Source organism: Cuculus canorus, chromosome 8, assembly GCF_017976375.1.
Source record: "Cuculus canorus isolate bCucCan1 chromosome 8, bCucCan1.pri, whole genome shotgun sequence".
Classification (NCBI taxonomy): Eukaryota; Metazoa; Chordata; class Aves; order Cuculiformes; family Cuculidae; genus Cuculus; species Cuculus canorus.
This window is the reverse complement of record NC_071408.1, coordinates 1,420,734-1,439,884: the sequence shown is the minus strand read 5'-3', so window position 1 is coordinate 1,439,884 and position 19,151 is coordinate 1,420,734. Positions and strand designations below refer to the sequence as shown.

At 41.8% G+C, this 19,151-nt stretch overlaps 1 protein-coding gene across 10 annotated transcripts in view; it reads right to left on the bottom strand.

The window, feature by feature from the left end:
• Positions 1–19,151, bottom strand: part of RC3H1 (ring finger and CCCH-type domains 1) — an 80,778-nt gene that overhangs the window by 47,303 nt on the left and 14,324 nt on the right. For 9 of the 10 annotated variants that reach the window (XM_054072603.1, XM_054072597.1, XM_054072599.1 and 6 more), the window contains exons 2-4: positions 9,236–9,604; positions 1,967–2,087; positions 428–667 (exon numbers count right to left, since the gene is read on the bottom strand). In XM_054072603.1, the coding sequence (XP_053928578.1) occupies positions 428–667; positions 1,967–2,087; positions 9,236–9,466 (592 nt within the window). In that variant the 5' untranslated portion in view covers positions 9,467–9,604. Of the gene's footprint in view, positions 1–427; positions 668–1,966; positions 2,088–9,235; positions 9,605–15,435; positions 15,573–19,151 lie in introns of those variants that run through there. The other variant, XM_054072598.1, reaches the window with a different exon arrangement.

Below are 19,151 nucleotides of genomic sequence, written 5' to 3'. Positions count from 1 at the left end.
TATTCTGTGAAATACTATTTAAGTACTTAACTTTTAAAAAACATATAGACAGCCCCCAAATGTAACAAATCTCTCCCCACAACTGCTTTAATTCCCTACAGGATCAAAAGACGCCACGTCCAGTCAGTTCTAGTATCCTTACTTTTTCTAGAACAGTCTTACTTCTTCAGAGGATAGCAAGTGAGAAACTACTTCTAATTTTATCTTATCACAAGAACAGAACGGTACACATTACTCTGAACTTTATAGACTTGCAATGCACTAAAACACACAAGACAGTCCATGACAGCAGCCCAATATATAATTAATTCTGAAGACCTAATATTAAGCTAACAAAATCACTCTGGCAGTTTGACATTGCCCATTTATTAATCCTTCTCCATCCTGAATTGCTTTTCTACTGAGGCAGTACTGTGATGTTACCTACCTGGTCCAAGGAACTGGCACCCTCTGGCTCTCACTGCAGCCCAGAGGTTGGAGGAGAGCTGCTGAGGATTTTGATGCTGAAGAATAAGCTCCGTGACTGTTCTTTCACCAAGCGACCGCGCTGCACGCATAGCTCTGATCCGCCCTTCTTCCTCCACTAGCTGGCAGTGAACTAATGTCACCAGCTTCCTTTGCATGGGACGACTCAGCACACTCTGGGTAGTACTGTTAAGACCCACACCTTCAAAATAAACGAAGTAGAAAAAATAAACTACCTTATATCTCCTCTTCTTGTGCCGCCCCTTCAACCACTGTAATGTAGAAGTACAAGCCTGGTTCACCTGATGCTCACCTTGTTACACAGAACATCAGAGAAGGCAGATCAAATGTTCATTTTTGTCTTTTACTCAGCATTAAAAGCAAACAATTCCCGGGAGACAGCTTTCCCACAGGTTTAAGTCTTGCGATCGACTAATTTGGCTCTCAAAGAAGGTGGAGCATCTGATGAATTCTCTCCCCGTGTTGGAAGTCTGTCCTGCAGCCTCCCATACGGATTCCCAGGTGACTTCTCGAGGGTAGGATCATACTGCAGTTCCTCCCTTACTCATGGCCTTCAGGGATCAACTGCCACCTCCGAATGTTTGTCTGTTTTCACAAGACAGTTCCTAACCTGTGTCTGATATCTCCACTGCTTTGGCCTAGCTAAACTGAACTTACACATGAATTCAAACCTGCTTGGGTTACGTTTAATTATATGCAAAAACTGTCATTCACCAACGTTCTGGTAGTCACAGTAACCAGGCTGAAGGAACAAGTGACTCGCCGGACACAGGACAGCGACACTGAGTTTGTTCTACAGCACAGAGCTTGTTTGTTGGGCCACTAACGCTCAGAGTGACACCGCTATCATGCTACACTACTGGGAAAGGCTTGAGACAGCTTCTTGTAAAACCTGATGTCCATGATGCTCACCACTATAACCTGGGCTGGCGGATTTTTGAAGTCTGCCGTACGTTATACAGACAAAACCCCATATTCTTAAATCAAATACTACAGTTTTGCTAAATTAGAACAACTCAGATTGATCCAGCTCTTGGATAAGATCTCGTACAAACAGTATTGCTTATGTCTTTTAGGCAGTAACTTGCTCATTTCAGTTTACTCCTCCTCCACAAACAAGCTGCCTCGCTACAGTTATCTCAAAGCAAAGCAGAATTCAAAATATTATCTGTTGTTACTTAGTCTGCATAGGTCAACTCAACTTACAAAGTTTGTCTCAAGTTACTATATTGCATCCAAATACTTCGGCCCAATACTTCAGCCTGTTCTCGGTGTTATTTTTGACATAATGCCTTTAAATCCCCCTCCTTCCCTCCTCACATGAAGACATAACCTTAATGCTTAGGGAAGTTGTTTCAATTTGTTTGTAAAACCAATCTGTATCCACTTTTCAACCAGAATGATTAATCGTTTGGATAGCTGGTTACACATTCTTTTTGTTTCCAGGTTTCATTTTCAAAGATAACAATGCAGGAACTACCTCTCGCACTGCTGAGTGGCTTGAGGTACAATGCCAACTCTTCAACACACTTCTTGCCCTCTTCATAGTGCTTGGTATCTTCAGCTCCACTACACAAAGTAATTGGCTGCTGCTCAGGAACCTGAAAAGTAATGACATGAACATCCACAATGAATACACATAAATAAGTGACAGTCATGCTTACAAATACTTTGTTAGTATCAAGTATTTCCTGGTTTGTTCCCCTTATGCACTCGTCTTAGTAAGCATTTTTTCAGTTTTTTAATGAACAAATAGGATTTAAAAAAAAAAAAAAATCAGTGAAAATGAACACAAAAAATGTAAAGAATTTATAGTTAGCAGGCTTTGCCTATTTAGTGGCTGATAGGAACTAGAAGCAAAAGACTTATTCCATGACAGAAAATATTACTTTAGAAATATGGCATTTCTTGTAACTATAAAGCTTTGGCTAAAATAATACACGTTGAGACATCCCCAAAGCTGGCTGGCTGAAAAAACAGATGAGCCCTGATCTGCAGGTAAGCAGACATTCATATCTGGGGCCTCACAGATCTGAAGTCACCCAGGGATAACCAATCGGAGCTATTTGGATTAATGGGAAAAGTCTTGGCAGCAGATATGTTAGGACACCCTTCAAACATATTCTGAATAGACCCAGTTATCCTACACAGTGCCTCTGAACACACTGTAAATATTATCCCAACAACACGGGTCAGATACATTCTCAGGTTTCTTTTTTTTGCTTTGGTGGTTTGGGGGTTTTTTTGTTATTCTTTTTTGGTTTTTTTTTTTGTTATTGTTGTTGCATTTATTTCTTCATAGAAGCATTCACCAGAAAGCAGAATTTTTCAAAGGAATGTTGGACCACCTCTGTCCCCATGTTACAATTCTGTTTTTGTTTTCCTCCAGTCAAATTCTTAAAGCTTTCAATGAATTTGAGGGTACAGGACAGCATTGTACTGATGTTTTTCCACATCGCTATTCATCAACAAACTCCATATGTGATAGCACAGAGAACTGGAATTTCTCAGAACACGAAAGATAAGCACTTTTTGCATACGCTACTGAAGTGCAAACGGATCTCTGCCTTCAACTTCTATTTACAAGTCAATCACCGCTCTGCTGGCAGAAACAGCATAATCCCAAATAGCTGCTTACACGGACCAAGCCAGGCCCTCCATCTAAAAGCACAAGCCTTTAATGTTTGAGTTAAAGACAGTTACAAACCTGCTAGCCTTCACGCGCGACCCAGCCATGGCATTACGATAGCAGTAGCAAATAAAAACAGTGAGTGTATATAATATACATACACACACATTTATGGTTGTCACCACTCACGTGGATGTTTTCCTAACAATTTTAATAGAAATCTGTTTCTGAGCTGCTCATTTGATACTCACTGCAAAATAAGAAGTTACCAGATGCATAACTCTTGCTTTTGCATTAGGTGACAAAAAAAACTCTGAGTGTAACATAGAGGCTGCAATTAAGAAAGGTGATACCACCCCAAAAAGAATGCACTCAAGACAGCCTGGATCAGACACCTCCCCTTTTACTCCGACTATACAGACAAAATTGAGTTCAATCATGCCAAAACAACAGAGTTGGCTTGGATACTTCCAGAGTGCAGTTTACTTGTGAAGTCTTGGGGGGGTGTGTGTCTGTGTGTTTGGTTTTGTTTTAATTTCAAGGATGAGGTGGTGTTTGTTTGGACTATTCTGGGTTTTTTTTGGTGTGTATTTTGGTCTGTAAGCAAGAAAGCTTTGAGCGAAACGAGATTTTGCAACTATATTTTACAATGGTCAGCCACTGCTGTTGCAACAGCCTCAGCTGGACTGGTTTCCTGGGATTTGGGAAACAAATATTAACACCCTTAATATTTGCTTTCATGTTAACAGAATACTCCATCTCCTTTTCAACGCCACTGCCGTTTGAGCAGTCTGCTTCTGTCTGGGGAGTTATACAAGCAGAACTGGCTTATTGTTCAAACAACTCGCATCTCATGCATTCGTGCCGAGACACAGACTGCACCGTCCCTGCCCTATTTACCGCTGTAATATGTTTTGTAGAAATTCCTATTTATTCCTGCAAGCATTCAGTCTGGCACTGGCGACAACCTGATATACAACCACAGCATCGCAACACTCAGCAGACAAAAAGGGCTTGGAACAGACGTGGGACAGGAAGTTTTGTTCAGCCCTGGACTTCAATCCTGAATTAAGGCAGGTTTAGCACACATTCAGAGCGGCCATTTGGAATGCCACACACAGCACAACTCCACCGGCGAGACACAAGGACTGTCTACGCAGCCAACAGAGTGCTGCCATCTCCCCCCGGGAAAAAGCTGGCATAGAAAAACTTCCAAGAGTTAATCAAGCTATCCCACACTTGATCTGTATGTCACTCCCATTTCTTCATGAGGGAAGCCTTAGTGTAAAAAAAAATCTCAAAGCCTTGCATGACTGTACTTTTCGCAAAACGAGCCTCAAAGAAATTAAAGCTTTTAACTTGCTCGGTAAGCTGGAGCAAGGGTAGTACTCAACAACAGAACAAGATGCTTGTTCTGTTGTTTCAGGGACGCAGGAGAAGAAAATTTGTTTCTCCCCCCCTTCATCTTGTGCATCATGTGATGCATCTCACAGTACAACTTCAAAATAACTTGCCCTTTTGCTGTTCTGTGATATGCACTTGCAAGCTCTTTTTAATATTTTAGGGCTAAAATGATAGTAAGAATAGCAGTGACCAAGAGAAATGTGGTAAACACATGACTCAAAAATCCCAGGACACTTGAATTCTAATTCTGGCTCAGTCATGGAATTTCTGAGGGATAACTGAAAAATAATTCAGCCCCAAAGCATTCTTCCTTCCCCTTCACAAAATATCACTTCAACAGCATGCAGGACTCTCCGGTCACTTCCGTTCACAACGCCTAGAGAGCCTCAAAATAGACGCCCTGCAGAGTGAGTTCATTCCGTTTCATCCTCATTCAGTATTCCATTCTCTCAGACACCACACCCTTATCACAGTTTTCACTGAAAACATAATAAACACCTCCCAAGAGGGCGTAGAACAAGACAGGAAAAATAATCTCAGATGTTTGTTTACTTTAAATTTGTGACTGCTTTGTGTGCATCTGCCTTGGCAATGACTGCGAGTCTCCCGGCAGTGGATTGCCGCCCATCAGCATGACTGCTTGTGGCTGTGGGAAGAAGCAGGTTATGACGGCATGAGGAAAGGGACCAGAAAAAAACGCTAAAGCATCACCTCATACCAGGCAGTGATTCTGAACTGGTCATTTAAGCATAACTTGATGAAGGATGTCAGCTCAAGTTGTCACTAATTACCATTAGACATCTAATTGCCCAGAATGAGAACATGTTAACAAACCAGCCCCCCTTTTTGTCTGGTTTGAAAACTGTTTCCCTCAATGTTTCGCTTCCTGCCAAAAAAAAAACCCAAAAACCAATAAGCCCCAAAGCCTTCAGTTCCTTAAGGGATTGCATGAAGGACAACTTCTTCACACATAATTCCTCTTTTGTTGAACTTCATTTCACCAAAAATAACGATAAAATACTATCAAATGTGCTGCTGATATCTCTGCAATTGCAATCTTCCTCTTCTGAAAGGGCTGCGAATCAACATCACGTCCCCTGCTCTCTCTCACATACATGATTCCATTGCCTAATGCCCAGAATTGTATTTCTCACATCCAGCAGGTGACTATGCAAGGAATTAAAGCACCACAGGAATTTTTGCCACTTAACGTCACCTGTTTGGAATGAGCACACTGCTGTTTCATGTGTTAAAAAAACAGGAGGGAAGGGATGAGATGACAGACCCATGATTCTGCACCTTCAAAACACTGGCCTGGGGAATACTTAAAATAATTGCATGCACTGAGTAATATGCGGATGCTTGAACAGTTAAAAATCAAAACCTCTTGCCCATAGAAACTGGCTTCAGGGATTTCTTCACCCAAGAAGTTTAAAAAGCAAGGTATCCCAAGAATGCCTTTTTGATCTGTGTTGAGGGCCATTGTGGCTCCTCACGCTCACAAGATGCTTAGCTCCTGCTTAGGCACTTGGCTATTTCGAGCTCTCCAGGGAGCAATAATTATCATCTTCCCCTTACAATCCCTTCTCTCCCCTACCACCACACTCATGCGGCTGAACTTGTCTGTACGTGGGCCGAATCGCCCTCCAGAACAAACCCCAGCACCACTGTCAACGCACACCATACTGCGCAGGGGGAGCAGAAATCAGTCTCACAGTCAATTTTCACATCCAAGGTGGCTAAAACCTATGCAACAGGTTTCATTTTTGGAAAGGGGTGGAGAGGAGAGTCAAAAACTGAGAAACAGCCTATAATCGTACTAAGTAATGTGCTCTTTTCACCCTTACAGTGACTAAACCTACACAGAGAGCTTGTGCTGTTGTCAGAGAAAGAGGTTACTGCTACCCCGAGTGACTGTGTGACACATTTAGTACATTTTCCCCAGGCACACGGACCTGCTCATTCCACACATGGTGCCTGCGCAGAAGCCAACCAGTATGACACTTGCCCTGGAATCCTATCACTGCTGCCAGTCACGGCACAAGAGATTTGTTTTTTCCAAGTGCCTGGGCTCCTACTCTGCCTGCAGCAAAAAAAGTGCTTAACACTTCCAAACGTGTGAAATTTTCAGAAGCCTCTCCAAAAGAACAAACCCTTCTTCCCCCCAAGATAAAGCTTTAATTGTGAAACACTGCAATTCCTTCTAAAATGAAAAATGATTTGGAATTTATCATTTAAAAATAAAGCACTGCACATCTCCATGGAATCGGATGAAGTCGTGCAGGGGTCGTTGGAGATCAGGGGACATTAAAGACACATACAGCCTCTGGAAACTGGACCAAGAAGTGGAACCTTGTTCCCCAAAGGGGCTTTGTTCCACTGAAGTTGACTACGCTACTCATTTTCTGTAAGCTGGCTTGCTACTCACATCATTTTTTTCATATGTGCCAGAAAGAACCCGCCTCCTTAACAAGGCAGAGTTCAAAATGAATGTAGCTTCTTCTGAAGTATTTTTTTCCCCTCATTAAACAAGTTTTTTCCTGTAAAAAGATAACAAAAAACAGCCTTAGAGGCCAGTAGAAAATAGCAACTGTTTCCCTGTCCTTCATAACTACATAGTGTATGTATTTTTTAGCACTCCATAGTCTGGGAAATGCTACAACAGGTGCCAGAAGGGAAAGGGAATGAGGGAAGAAAGTTATACGGAACGCCAATTTCATTCACGTGCTTGTTGAAAATTAGGGGAAGCGGGGCAGTGTGTGTGTGTGCGCACAAGCTGCTTTTAAGGTGTAAGCTTGTCAGTAATAGAACCCAGCTAAGATCACTGATTACTGTTTAGGTAACAGAATGTGGTGAGAAGCACACATGCAGGAAGGAGTGCCAAACTAGGGGAAAGGGAACACCGTCTTTTTCGGTGGCATTTGCAACTTTAAGGTCACCATGAAAAAAGGTCCTATGAATCTTGAGCATATAAAAATTTAAGACATAAAAAGGAGCAAAGTAAAGTGTGCCATTAGTTCAAAGCTACATTTCAGAGTGCCCTCAAGGAAAACGCCATGTTATCATAAAGATATTCTGCGTTCTTCATACCACATGTATGGATGAGGAAAATCTGGTTGGCTAACTAGCAAAACCAGAATGAAATTCTCAAATACTTCTAAGAGAGGCACGGTAATTTTCCATCCCATTCCAGAATATCTTTTTTTTTTTTTTTTTTAAACGGAAATTTTAATTCAAGATAAGATCAATTTAAAGCTACCACAGCTTCTTATAGAGCATAACAAACGCACACAAAGCAACCCAAAAATGCAGGAGGAAAGAGACATTTATCATAAATGTGTGTATTTGGATACAGCTGGAACTATTCTAGAAACTCCAGAGAGGAAGGAGGAAGATATAAAGGAGCAAGAGAATGACGATATTTATTTATGGCATCACTCGCAGATATCTCACTGCTTTGAAGCTCTCCAAGGATGGTGGCACACACATACCACACACACTCGTCGCCAACTCCTGCAGAACGGGATGAGTCACAGTACAGCCAGAAACAACCCATTTTTCAAACTCCTGAAATAACTTCTATACCATACACCACAAAAGAAGAACAAGTTAGCCACCTGACTTGATAAATCAAACAAAAAAAGCAGCAGCGAAACCACGTCTGGATCTCTAGGACACAGTACCTAATGAAAACTATAAGAACATCTTTCTTTCCTCCACACCTTTTAAAGCTCCTCCACTACAAAAACCTATTTTCCCTGAGCTACCGTTCTCTGAATTTTCTGCTGCCTCTGACCCCACTGAGTCCAGACATGGACTCAGAACAAAACAGAACAATAACCCCACTATGGTAACTGCATACCGTCTACGTTTCTGTTTCTCACTCAGAAGTTACACAGGATTGTCCCTCCTCTCCCCAAGCTCAGAATCCTGTCCAGCCTTGGGAAGTATGTGTCAGAGGATCTAACCACGATAAACTGATGCCAATGTAAGTCTGTGCTGCTGCTGAACAGGGCAATCCTGCTTTCCACACTGCCTCTTTAGTCAGGCTGCTGCTGGTACCAGCGCTGCTGGAGCCCTCATCCCCACTGGATCACCAGTTCAGCTCCTCTCAGGAGTCCCCACTCCAGCAGGAAGGGGAGTCTCGGGCAGGCTACCCCACTCGCCCACATGGTTTTAGGTTAACCTGCCAGCTCAAGAGATGACATTTCCAGAACACAGTTTCGAATTAAACAAAGCAGCATGAAGTCTGCTACAAGAGGAGTCTGTCCCACCTCCCTTACCCCCTCCCCTTCCCTCCTGCTTTCGGACAACTGATTTCTAGTTCATAGAACGACTATGGTAATGCAAGTAACATAGGAGAAGAATGGCTTCCCACCATACAAGCTCACTGATCCAGTTCATCTTTTGGGAGAGCATAGCTAGACACGAGTCAGGGAAGAAGAAAAAGAACAGAACCAGCCCTTTCTGGGAACAGCCCACAGTTACACTAGATTAGATGTAACAAAATCACAGTCAGCCACCAGCTGAAGCATGATTTGAACTGCTGTTCCAGGCCCCTCTACTACAGCACGTCAAAGGTCTGAAACCTGTATTCGTCAGCCTACAGAGGCAGACGTCCACTCTGCATAATTAACAGAGTCACATCGAGTTATGCTCCTAAAGGAAAGAAGGAAAATAACATAAATAGATTAAAAAACCCAAAAGCACCAGTACCTGAGCACCCACTAGCTGCAGCAAGGCCGAGTTCACAGGCAGGAGTTCGATGTCTATATTGATAGTGGTCTGGTCAAAAGGGCATGCCTTTCGGTGGAGCTTGTTGAGGCACATCTTGCAGACAGTGTGGCCGCACCCTAAGCTGATGGGCTTCCGTATCGTTTCATCAAAAGTCTGTGTGCAAATCGGGCAGGAGAGAAAATCCGTCCATTGTGGAGCTTGTACAGGCATTGCTTCAGGAGTTAATTGACAAGACAAAAATCTAAAGCACAGATTCCACTGGAATCAAAATCTTTGACAAAAAAAGTCCGTTTGTGTTTAAATATCTTCTGTAAGCACAGACAGTCAGCACATAGTGTGAAACATAACCTGAAAGAAAACAGAAACAGAGAGTTAGCATTCTCTACTGAAACTGGCATGCAAAATCCTGTGCGCAAGGTAAATCCTGCCTGTAAAGGTATAGCTGAACTAGGAGTGCAGTTCTGACATTACACAGACTACTGAGTCATGACTTGCTTTAATTCCAGCTAGTCTCCGGCACTGGAAAAGCCACTTACAACCATTTCTGCTGTTATGCAGCTTTAATAAAAACATACAAGTCAAGATATTTGTCCATCTCACTGAGGTTAGAAGACTAATTAGGTTTTGTGTTTTATGTTCCTTTTTTTTCCTTCATAAATGAGTAATAACATCAACTAGATTTGAATAAAAAGAATTTTTGAAGTACCGCTGTACTTATCCCACTAATTTTATTTTATTTTTTTTTTTAACAGTATTTATTTTAAGTAATTCTGCTTAGACAAAGCTTCACCCAAAACCTCTATCACAACTAAGGTCTCTTCTGTTCAATGGGCTCTAAATGAGCCTACACAGCCTCTGCAGAGACATCATAGTGGCCATGGCCTCATGCAGAACAGGCCAACTGGCTCAGGGCACAGTCAGACAGCACCTGAATGCCACGCAGCTCAGGCACAGGGCGAGGTGATGTTACTGCAGCACCTTCACATAAGTTTATCTGTACAGAGCTGCATGGTACCACGTGGGCTTACTCAGTCACATCTCCGTCACCTTGGGAATCCCCATGCATTGCTGGGTTTAATTTAGCATTGACAACTCATCCCCAGCCTGCCCACCAAGCACCTCCATCCCACAAAGCCAGGAAGAAAATTTCTAGAAATCACTTCTAGACCCTTTTCTCATTCATCGCCTTCCTAGAGATTATATTGACAGAGAGAGTAAAATTTTTAACGTGTTAAGAAGTGACACGAAAACACTATAATAAAGGAGACCCTGGGAGATGTTCATTACTTGGCATTTTTCAATTCTCCTATTGTTCGGATTGAATGTTACTAATTGTAAGGGAATGAAAGATAAGACATTCCTTTAGGACAAAAAAAAAAAAAGTCAACAGATCTCAGCATACGAGGAGAAATATAAAAGAGCAGGCAGATGAAGTGATAGGAAAAAAACTGTTGCCACAAGGAAAACCGGTAATTAAAAAAAGAGGTGCCTGGCTTATTTTCCATCACGAGTGAAGTCAGCAAAAATGACTGCAGGTCACAGATTTACTACCAAACAGATTTTTCTAAATCAAGCAGCAAAACAACAACAAATCACCCCACCACCAATTGTATGAAGTCTCACTTTCCCACACACCACTGGCTCCAGCTTCATATCAAGGAGTGCGCACTTGCTTGCTAATAATCTGTTGAGATAGAAAGTTCTTGTATAAGGAAAAGAGGAACCTTCTATCAAGCCTTAGCTTAAAAATCAACTCAAAATTAAAATGAAAAACTCAATTCTAAGTAAAGGCCAAGAGAGGAACTTCCATTTTGGATTCGGGCAATTCAGAATCAAAGCATTTTAAAACAGCCACAAAAATCTAATGCTAAAAAAAAGACGATGAAAAGCCTCAGGCTTTCGTTCCAAAATTCAGTGCAGTGTTGTTCACAGTTAATCATTTTGCCCGGACAAACAATGAAGAGTTACGAGTTAAGATTTGAGCCGCGTTTCATCAATGGAACAGTAAAGCTTAGGTCTAAAGCTAACAAGGAAACTACTTCCATCTTCAAAAGACATGGTACAACGCTACATGGCCACTGCTTACCAGCCAACGAGGAATCAACAAGAGATCGATATCACTCAGCATGGTACTGCGGAAGAGGTACCGCATGAGGCTGACCCCACACCAACACCGCACAGCTAGAAAATCTAACACAGTTGTTCAAGGTTTCTCCCCACCTCCAAGTTACCTCTTTGACAGCAAATCAGTAATATTTTTCATCCTGTCGGCAGCCAAATCACCACTTTTACTATCGTAAGTCAAATGAAAACATTTATACTCTTAAATTACTTGACTGAACTAACTGACTAAAACATCCAGGTCATTTATTTGCAAGCCTTCCTCTCCTCTCTGCCCCCTTCATATATTTTTAAGTAGATCTTATTATCAAGTATTCCAGCTAGAATCATTCTTTGTAAACCAAATCTACAACAGACATTGCCTCAAAACTCTACAGAATCTCACCGCAATGAGCGCTACACAGCTTGATAAATCTGGTGCCTGTGCTGCTGGGCTATGAAACACCATCTGAGGTTCAAAATTTAACAGCTGAATCATACTGCTTCCTTTCTACCACACTGAAATTAAAATACCCACCAACGATTTCCCACACTCATTTGCAATTCGGAAACAATTCACACAGTATTATGTCAAACACTAATTATTGACAAAGCATTAACGAAAATGCTTTGTCTGAGAAAGAAAAATAGTTATTAACTAACTGAGGAAATCTAAACCCAGAAGTTAAAAGGAACTATACCATCTATCTGACAAAGCGGATGTGGACAGGAAGACTCCATCATCCCAGGCTCTGAACTGGAAAAAAGGAGTTGAACCCAACATTAACACAAGTTAACTAATTAAAGAATAACAATAAACAGAGACATGTTGTTCCTACCTGTACCTCTGGCCACTCCTGACAGCTGGCATATGTAATATGGCCATATTTATAATACAATCTAAACAACTGAAAGAGAAATTTGGGGAGTTTGAGGAGGAAGGGAGTAACTAGTAGCACCCCTGATCCCTTATCAAAAGGCTGGCCAACAACGGAAGCAAAACTCACACACAAGCGCCATTCTAAGAAGGGCGCTAATGAGCTCAAGCCTGGCACGGAACTGCCAGCATCGAAGGGTGAATGGAAAGCCCACAGCCCTGGCTGGGGACAGGCAAACGCCGGAGGCATGTTTCACCAGTGGGTGACAGTTCCCCCCTACCCATAATGCCCTCCTTCCCCTCATTTCACCAGAGGCTGCAGTGCCTTTGTATGTGTACTGGTGCCTAAATGCCAGAGGAAGGCCACAGACAGCACCGACAACAGAAAATACGGCTGGGAGAAACCTCAGGAAATCATCTATTTCAGCACAGCCTAAACTGCTGGAACAGATGGCTAACAGGCTTGATCCAGCCAACATTTTCCCCACAGGAGAAAAGAATAGCTGTTTGAGCAACAAACCCTGCTCTGCTAATAAATCTCCCAACAGATCAGCACAGAACTGCAGAATTCCTGCGGTCCCATGTAAGATGGGAATGATGGTTCATGAGCTGCATGAATTTGGGCTGGCACCAAACCGAGAACTGCTGCTGCCACAGCTTTCCATAAGCACTGTTCAGTCTTCCTGCTGGTTCTTCAACTGTCAGACACAGAAGAAGGAAGAGTCAAGCGCCGAGACACAACACAAACCTTCCCCAGGCACAAAGGATACAGATGGAGTATACAGGTAAGAAGTGAGGCTGGGAAAGATGTGCATCTTATTGCAAAGTTTGTGACTTGCTATGACCTTGGAAATACCCAGAAATAAAATACTCTCTAACTTCAAAGGGCTACTTTAAACAGGCGAGATTAGAAGGTGTAATAAAATGATGGAGACAAGACAGTTTCGCTATCACAGCCAGATAGCCATCATCGCTAAAGAAAACACTTCCTTGTACAAGTAAGGCAGAAAAAGCACAGTTACACTTTCATGGTACAAGTCGGTTTTTTTCTAAATGTTTATCTCCAGTGTTACAAAAGAGGTGAGGAAAATGCAGAGAATGCAAACTTTTATAAAAGTCATTGAAATAAAAAAATCTCCCTTCTTGTAACAGCATGAGATTTGTAGCCCATTCTCTCAATGTGCTAAATATTCACCCCTGTTCGCTTCCAACACTTTAATTACTCACACAACTGGTGTGTGACTGAGAAAAATCAAAAAAGATATGCCAAAACCCAACAGAACAGAGAACTACAAAAGACACGTCCACAGTACATAATTCGGAAGACAAGAAGCTGTAATTAAGAATGAAGATGTTTCAAGATGTGTCTTGGATAGCACACTGGGGCCAGAGAGCTTACGTTCAGACTTGGAAATAAGGACATAAAATACCTGTATGCAAGTCTCCTCCTCCTGCTTGGCCCCACACAAGCTGTTTTTACCCACAGGTAGACCACCTAAACAAATTTCTCCTTTCCTCTAGGCCCTCCTCCACCTTCCAAGAAATGTTTGAAATTCCATCCTTCAATCCAGAGTAGAAATGTCATGCTGTAAACAGATCAGTGACCTATCTTCTCTGGGACCCTGCCAGTGCCTCAGAGAAAGGCAGGATCGTTCTACAAACCATCAGGACAACTGCTCAGCACTTGATCACAGTCCTTACTCTGCCAGACTACAACGCAGAGGTAATGCGGTCTCCTGTCCGAGCTGTGTTACGTCTGTGATGGCCAGAGCCTTTCACACACAGCTAGAAAGCTTTACAGATTCAAACCTCTAGAATAACATGTTTTTAAAACAGAGAACACACTGTTCCAATATCCACTCGCATCATGTTTTACACATAACATGCAGGAAACACACTTCTGATTTCAGTTAAAATTCAACTCTTGTTAAATTAATTGCACTCTTCAAGTCCTTCAATATGGGTACCAAACATACAGACTTCCCTCACTAACATGTTATTTGGACCAAACACGAACTTGCACAGACGTATCACGTGCCCCTTCGTCACACACAAGCCAGCGCTGCTCCTTCCCAGCAACAGTCCACAGTAAGTCATGTCACAGTTTAGGGCAGATGACTCAGCACACCTACGAGGCACCCTCGCTCGTCTCTGCTGTTTCACTACACACAGCTCAAAACCATGACCCGCTCCCATGTTTTTACACATCTCTACAGAATTTCACTGGGCTTTTCTCACTCAAGCAGTATAACCATCATCTTCTCGATGTATGAAGATCAAAATACTGAATAGTAATTTTTACTGTCCGCTTTTGCTTTATACTGAAGCCGTTTCATTTTTGCTGAGTCTTACTCAGAAATAAAGAGAGAACTTCCTGTAGCAGTTAACAGGGAACGTATAAGTAAGCTTATTGAGTACAAAGCTTAACACTAAAGCAGCTCCTCACTGCCAAAACAAACTGAGGCTTGCCAACCGATCTGCTCACACTAATACAGCTCTTGGCTAATCTACAATTTAATCTAATTTTATTAATTCTTCTAAAGACTCTTCCTTGTTACTAGTAACATTCACATTTTGGGGAAAATCCATCCTAGCCAAAGATGCAACCTCCTGTGAGGCTGGTTAAAAAAACATAATAGCAAAACATTTCTTAACTAGCCAGGATTACCTACACTGTCACCCTATCCAAAACCTGCACCCTCCCCCCAACCCCGTTGCCAAGTGCCAGACAGACACCAGTTTTCACCAGTGCTTCACAGGACCTACTTAAGTAAACAGATTTTTCACTCTACTGTGCTTCACGTACTAAAGAGCATATCTGAGCATAGTGAGATATCTTTCCTCTCTTTCCTGAGGAGAAGCGCACAACTTATTACTTTAAAAAGTCCTAGGCTTCATTTTGGCAAAAAAATGATCAGACAGCCCATGGGAAACCCTAACCAGCCAAAAATAATGGGTTGTTTATAAAGACTCAACACTTTGTTCTCAAAAGGCTTGCTGAAGCCACACAAACGCCCCACGCTGCCAACTTCATGGTTCACAGAAGGGGATAAATCATGCTAGCTGTATTTTCCATATCTAGTTCACAGAAAGAACTCTGAAAACAACACAGAGAGCGAGAGAGAGCAAGAGAGAGAGAGCGCGCGAGGGGGAGAGACGGGGTCTGATCAGAGAAGAGCAGGCAGAAGAAAAAGCTTCTTACCTCCATCTGGGGAGCTCCATGAACAACACTAACACAACAAGCCCAGGACAGTGGTTCTGATAGATTGAGATTTTTTTCCCCTCCTATTTGCTTACTGAAACTTCGCTGTAAACTGTCAACTGACGGCAAGTGCTCCACTTCCTCATTCCCCACTGCACTGCGCGCATGCCCGCTCGCATGCACGCTCCCCAATACGGCTGGATACTTGCCCAGGAGACAGAGCTCTGGAACAAAAGAAATTCCCACCCAACAGCAAATCCTGGAAGTTTGTGTGTAACATGTTCCCACCCTTCTTTCAAAGCTACATAAACACCAACGGGCTCTACCGTCTGTTTAATAAGTCTCTTTAAAAAGAGACGAAAAAAAAATTAACACCATTAAGACTCTGTCCGAACTCACTGAAGCTCAGTTCAATCAGATTCAAGATTTACTTTCTTTTATCCTCAGTAATTTTTACTTCAACCATGAAAACAAAGGAAGACTTTTATCTACTTTCCTGCAGAAGTCTCTTATTTAGTAGTCTGTAAGGAAAGTGGGGCCAGTTAAGGACAAGATGTTACCTTCATTTGAGGCTTCCTGGCTTGTAACAACACAAGGAAAACAAACAAACAAGCAACTCCCCTCACAAACCATCAACATCACAACTTTACCAGGGTACCTCCCCAACAGAGGATCTAAAAGCTGTTTACCGTGATTTAAGCTTCACAACATTCTGTGAGGAAACAGTGAATTTCTGACTGCAGAATGGAAAACTGTCTAATCCAGGGTTTCACAGGGAAAAAAAAAATGGTATGAAAACAAATATATCATTTTCTTGTCATCTTATTCTCACTTCATACTCAATTACCACCCTTGCAACATTAGGGTCTGAACATTAAAAGACAACACATGTAAAGGAAGCTTAAACTTCCCTGCTTCTCCCCTCAAAAGTATACAACCTGCACCAGCTCAAAGAGCACATTTTCAGAAAAGGTGTACATGACTAACTTCATAATTTCTGGTTGATATTACACATCCGTTAGAGCTTATTTAAAAGAAAGGGGGAAAAGGATCCATGGTCCATTACCTAAGAAGTTTTTTCTACCAATCATAAGGATTCCCTCCCAAGTCCACAGATGCTGAAGTCCAGGGAGTGAACAGCCAGCGAGCATGGCTAAAGCACAGTCCTGTCATTTCCCATTTAGAGTTCTTGCATTTGTCAATGCAGATGACTAACAGTAACACAATGACTAAAGCAGGATGAAAAATCAATAAATAAACAAATAGATTAACAGAAGAAAGGCAGAAGGCACTTAAAATATCCACAACAGTTTTCAGAAGTGAGACTTTGATTCAACCGGTCAAATACTCAGGAGCCATCAATCCTGCTCTTGATGAGCCAAGGATACCATCTGCTTTTCTGAGAAGAAGATCCATGTTTGAAGAGTTGCTTTTTGAACACCCAGAATCCCAAAGGAATTGCAACAGCTACACATCTGAAAACTAGAGCTTATGACCCAACAATTAGTGTGCCCCTGAGGAATTATATTCCGACACTACTGTTTTTGAGGCCTTTTCCAAGTAACTGGGGAGGTTAGGGAGGACCTAAGAAAAAAAAGAGGTTAAAGTGTGTATATCCGCAAGGACCAATCTCTCCTATGACAGTTTCAGAGTTTATACAAGAGCCTGTATTGTGGAAAAAAAAATATTTGTTTGGTTTTAAAAAATAAACCAACCCCACAACTTTTTGCCAGTGCTTGCCATCAGATTATCCCTGAAAGAAGCCACAGTAAACAGCACAAGCCTCAAAGTATTCAGATCCAAGGGCACACACACACATTACCTCTTGCTGTCAGCTACAGAAGCCACTGCTCCTCCTTACTCATTCCATTCTAAGATATTCCAGCTCAACTGTCTGTGTGGTTGCTCCCCGGCTGAAGCTAGCAGTTTCAAACTTTATTAATAACCACAGGTAGGCAGGAATGTGGGTGGACAGCAATTACACAACCAATATCTCACTGCAACTGAAACAGGGCAACAAACGAGCCACACAAACAGCTCATCTAAAATAAAAATTTAAATAGTATACGTCAAGGGGAGAAAGCAATGGGAAAGCCCGCGCCATCCTAGACTCAGCTGCACAGGCCCAGGTGAAAGAACTGGCATCTGCGAGTCTTCACCCACTGCGGCAACACTTTTTTTATATACACATTTTAGTGATCTCAAGTATCAAATGGATCAGAGAGGTAATAAGACCGGCACTTGCTAATGAGAAACCATATTAAGGATCAAAATCAGTAAGGCCAATATGATTATTTTTCATGCAGGACCAATCTATAGTTATCCGACTACAACTATAGGCACTCAGTAGGTGAAAAGCCAATTTAGGAAAGGCAGGGGGAAGACCCTGTTGCCACTGCAATGCCTTTATAATTTCTTAGACTGCGATAAGCAGGCATGAATCTTTTTAAGACACAGCACAATTCCATGAAAGAGAAAGCATAAAAAACCTAATCTAACAAAAAATTAGAATGTGTTGCTTGCCACCCACTCTCCAGTAAAAGCTGCTCTCCCAACTTGATTCAGCAGCTGTAATTCTGCTTTGATGTCAGCCACACGACAGCCACAACAACACTATTGTTGTAATGTAAAACAATGAGACTGAGAAGGGGAAAACCAAAGTCTGGATGGAGACATAGTCAAAAATTGTCCAAAAAAGCTCTCCAATCTACCATCCAACCTTTAATAACCCTACCCTACCCCCTACTCCCTACCAAACTTCAGTAAAATATCTCTCTCTCTGAAAAGAAAAAAAAAAAAAAATCCAGGCGTTGCTGAAGTTGGTTCTTTTTGAGCACCTTCCATGTGTGCATGCTTTTTTTTTTTTGAGTTGTGTACTGTGAAAATATTACTGATAGACTTACAAGTGAAGAATCAAGTAAGGTCTGACCTTCTCGCCCCCTCTCCTTCCCTTTATGGTCAAGAGTTCACCTTAAGCTAGTCACTCTTTCAAGGATGTTTTTATTTGATTTCAAACTACCGAGCAGATAAAAAAATCCCTGAACTTCTTATGTCCAGAACTGCAGGTACAATTGTAAGGAAATGCTGAAATACACCACAAGAGCCGTGTTAAGTGATTATAAATGCTACTGCAAAGCATAGGAAAGAAGAGGCTTCTATTTCAATGCATCACTGAAAGTGTAACACGTAAATGTAAACCACCATTTTATGCAGAACTTCACAAGTATTCAGAAAACAGATATTCTAAATGTCCATTTGAAAACTTTGCCCCAAAACTTCCTCTTCAGTGGGGCTTTTTTTTTCCTTCTTTCCTTTTAATTTCTTTGACTTGGAGGTGGTTTTTCTTGTTACTTAGTAGATTCTGCCCCTGTTTTAAAAATAGGTATTAAACAGCTTCATATTAACTGTTAGACCAGTCTTTAATAAAGCTTCAGCTATTCTACTTACCTTCAAAGCAATTTATTTTGGAAGACTGCACTTAAACATCAAAAAAAAAAAAATCACAAAGTTATCCAAGAGCAGCCAGAACACTAAGGAAATTTTAAACAAAACTACTGATGGAGTTGCTCATCCACCTGTTTTTTAACTCAGGAGTTCACTTTAAACACAAAGTAATCACAAGAAACGTTCTCTCGTTGTATGTTGTGTACAAAACAAATCTCCAGACTACTGCAATGTTTTTTCAAACAGCAATGGAGCACCTAGTCTGCTGGCAC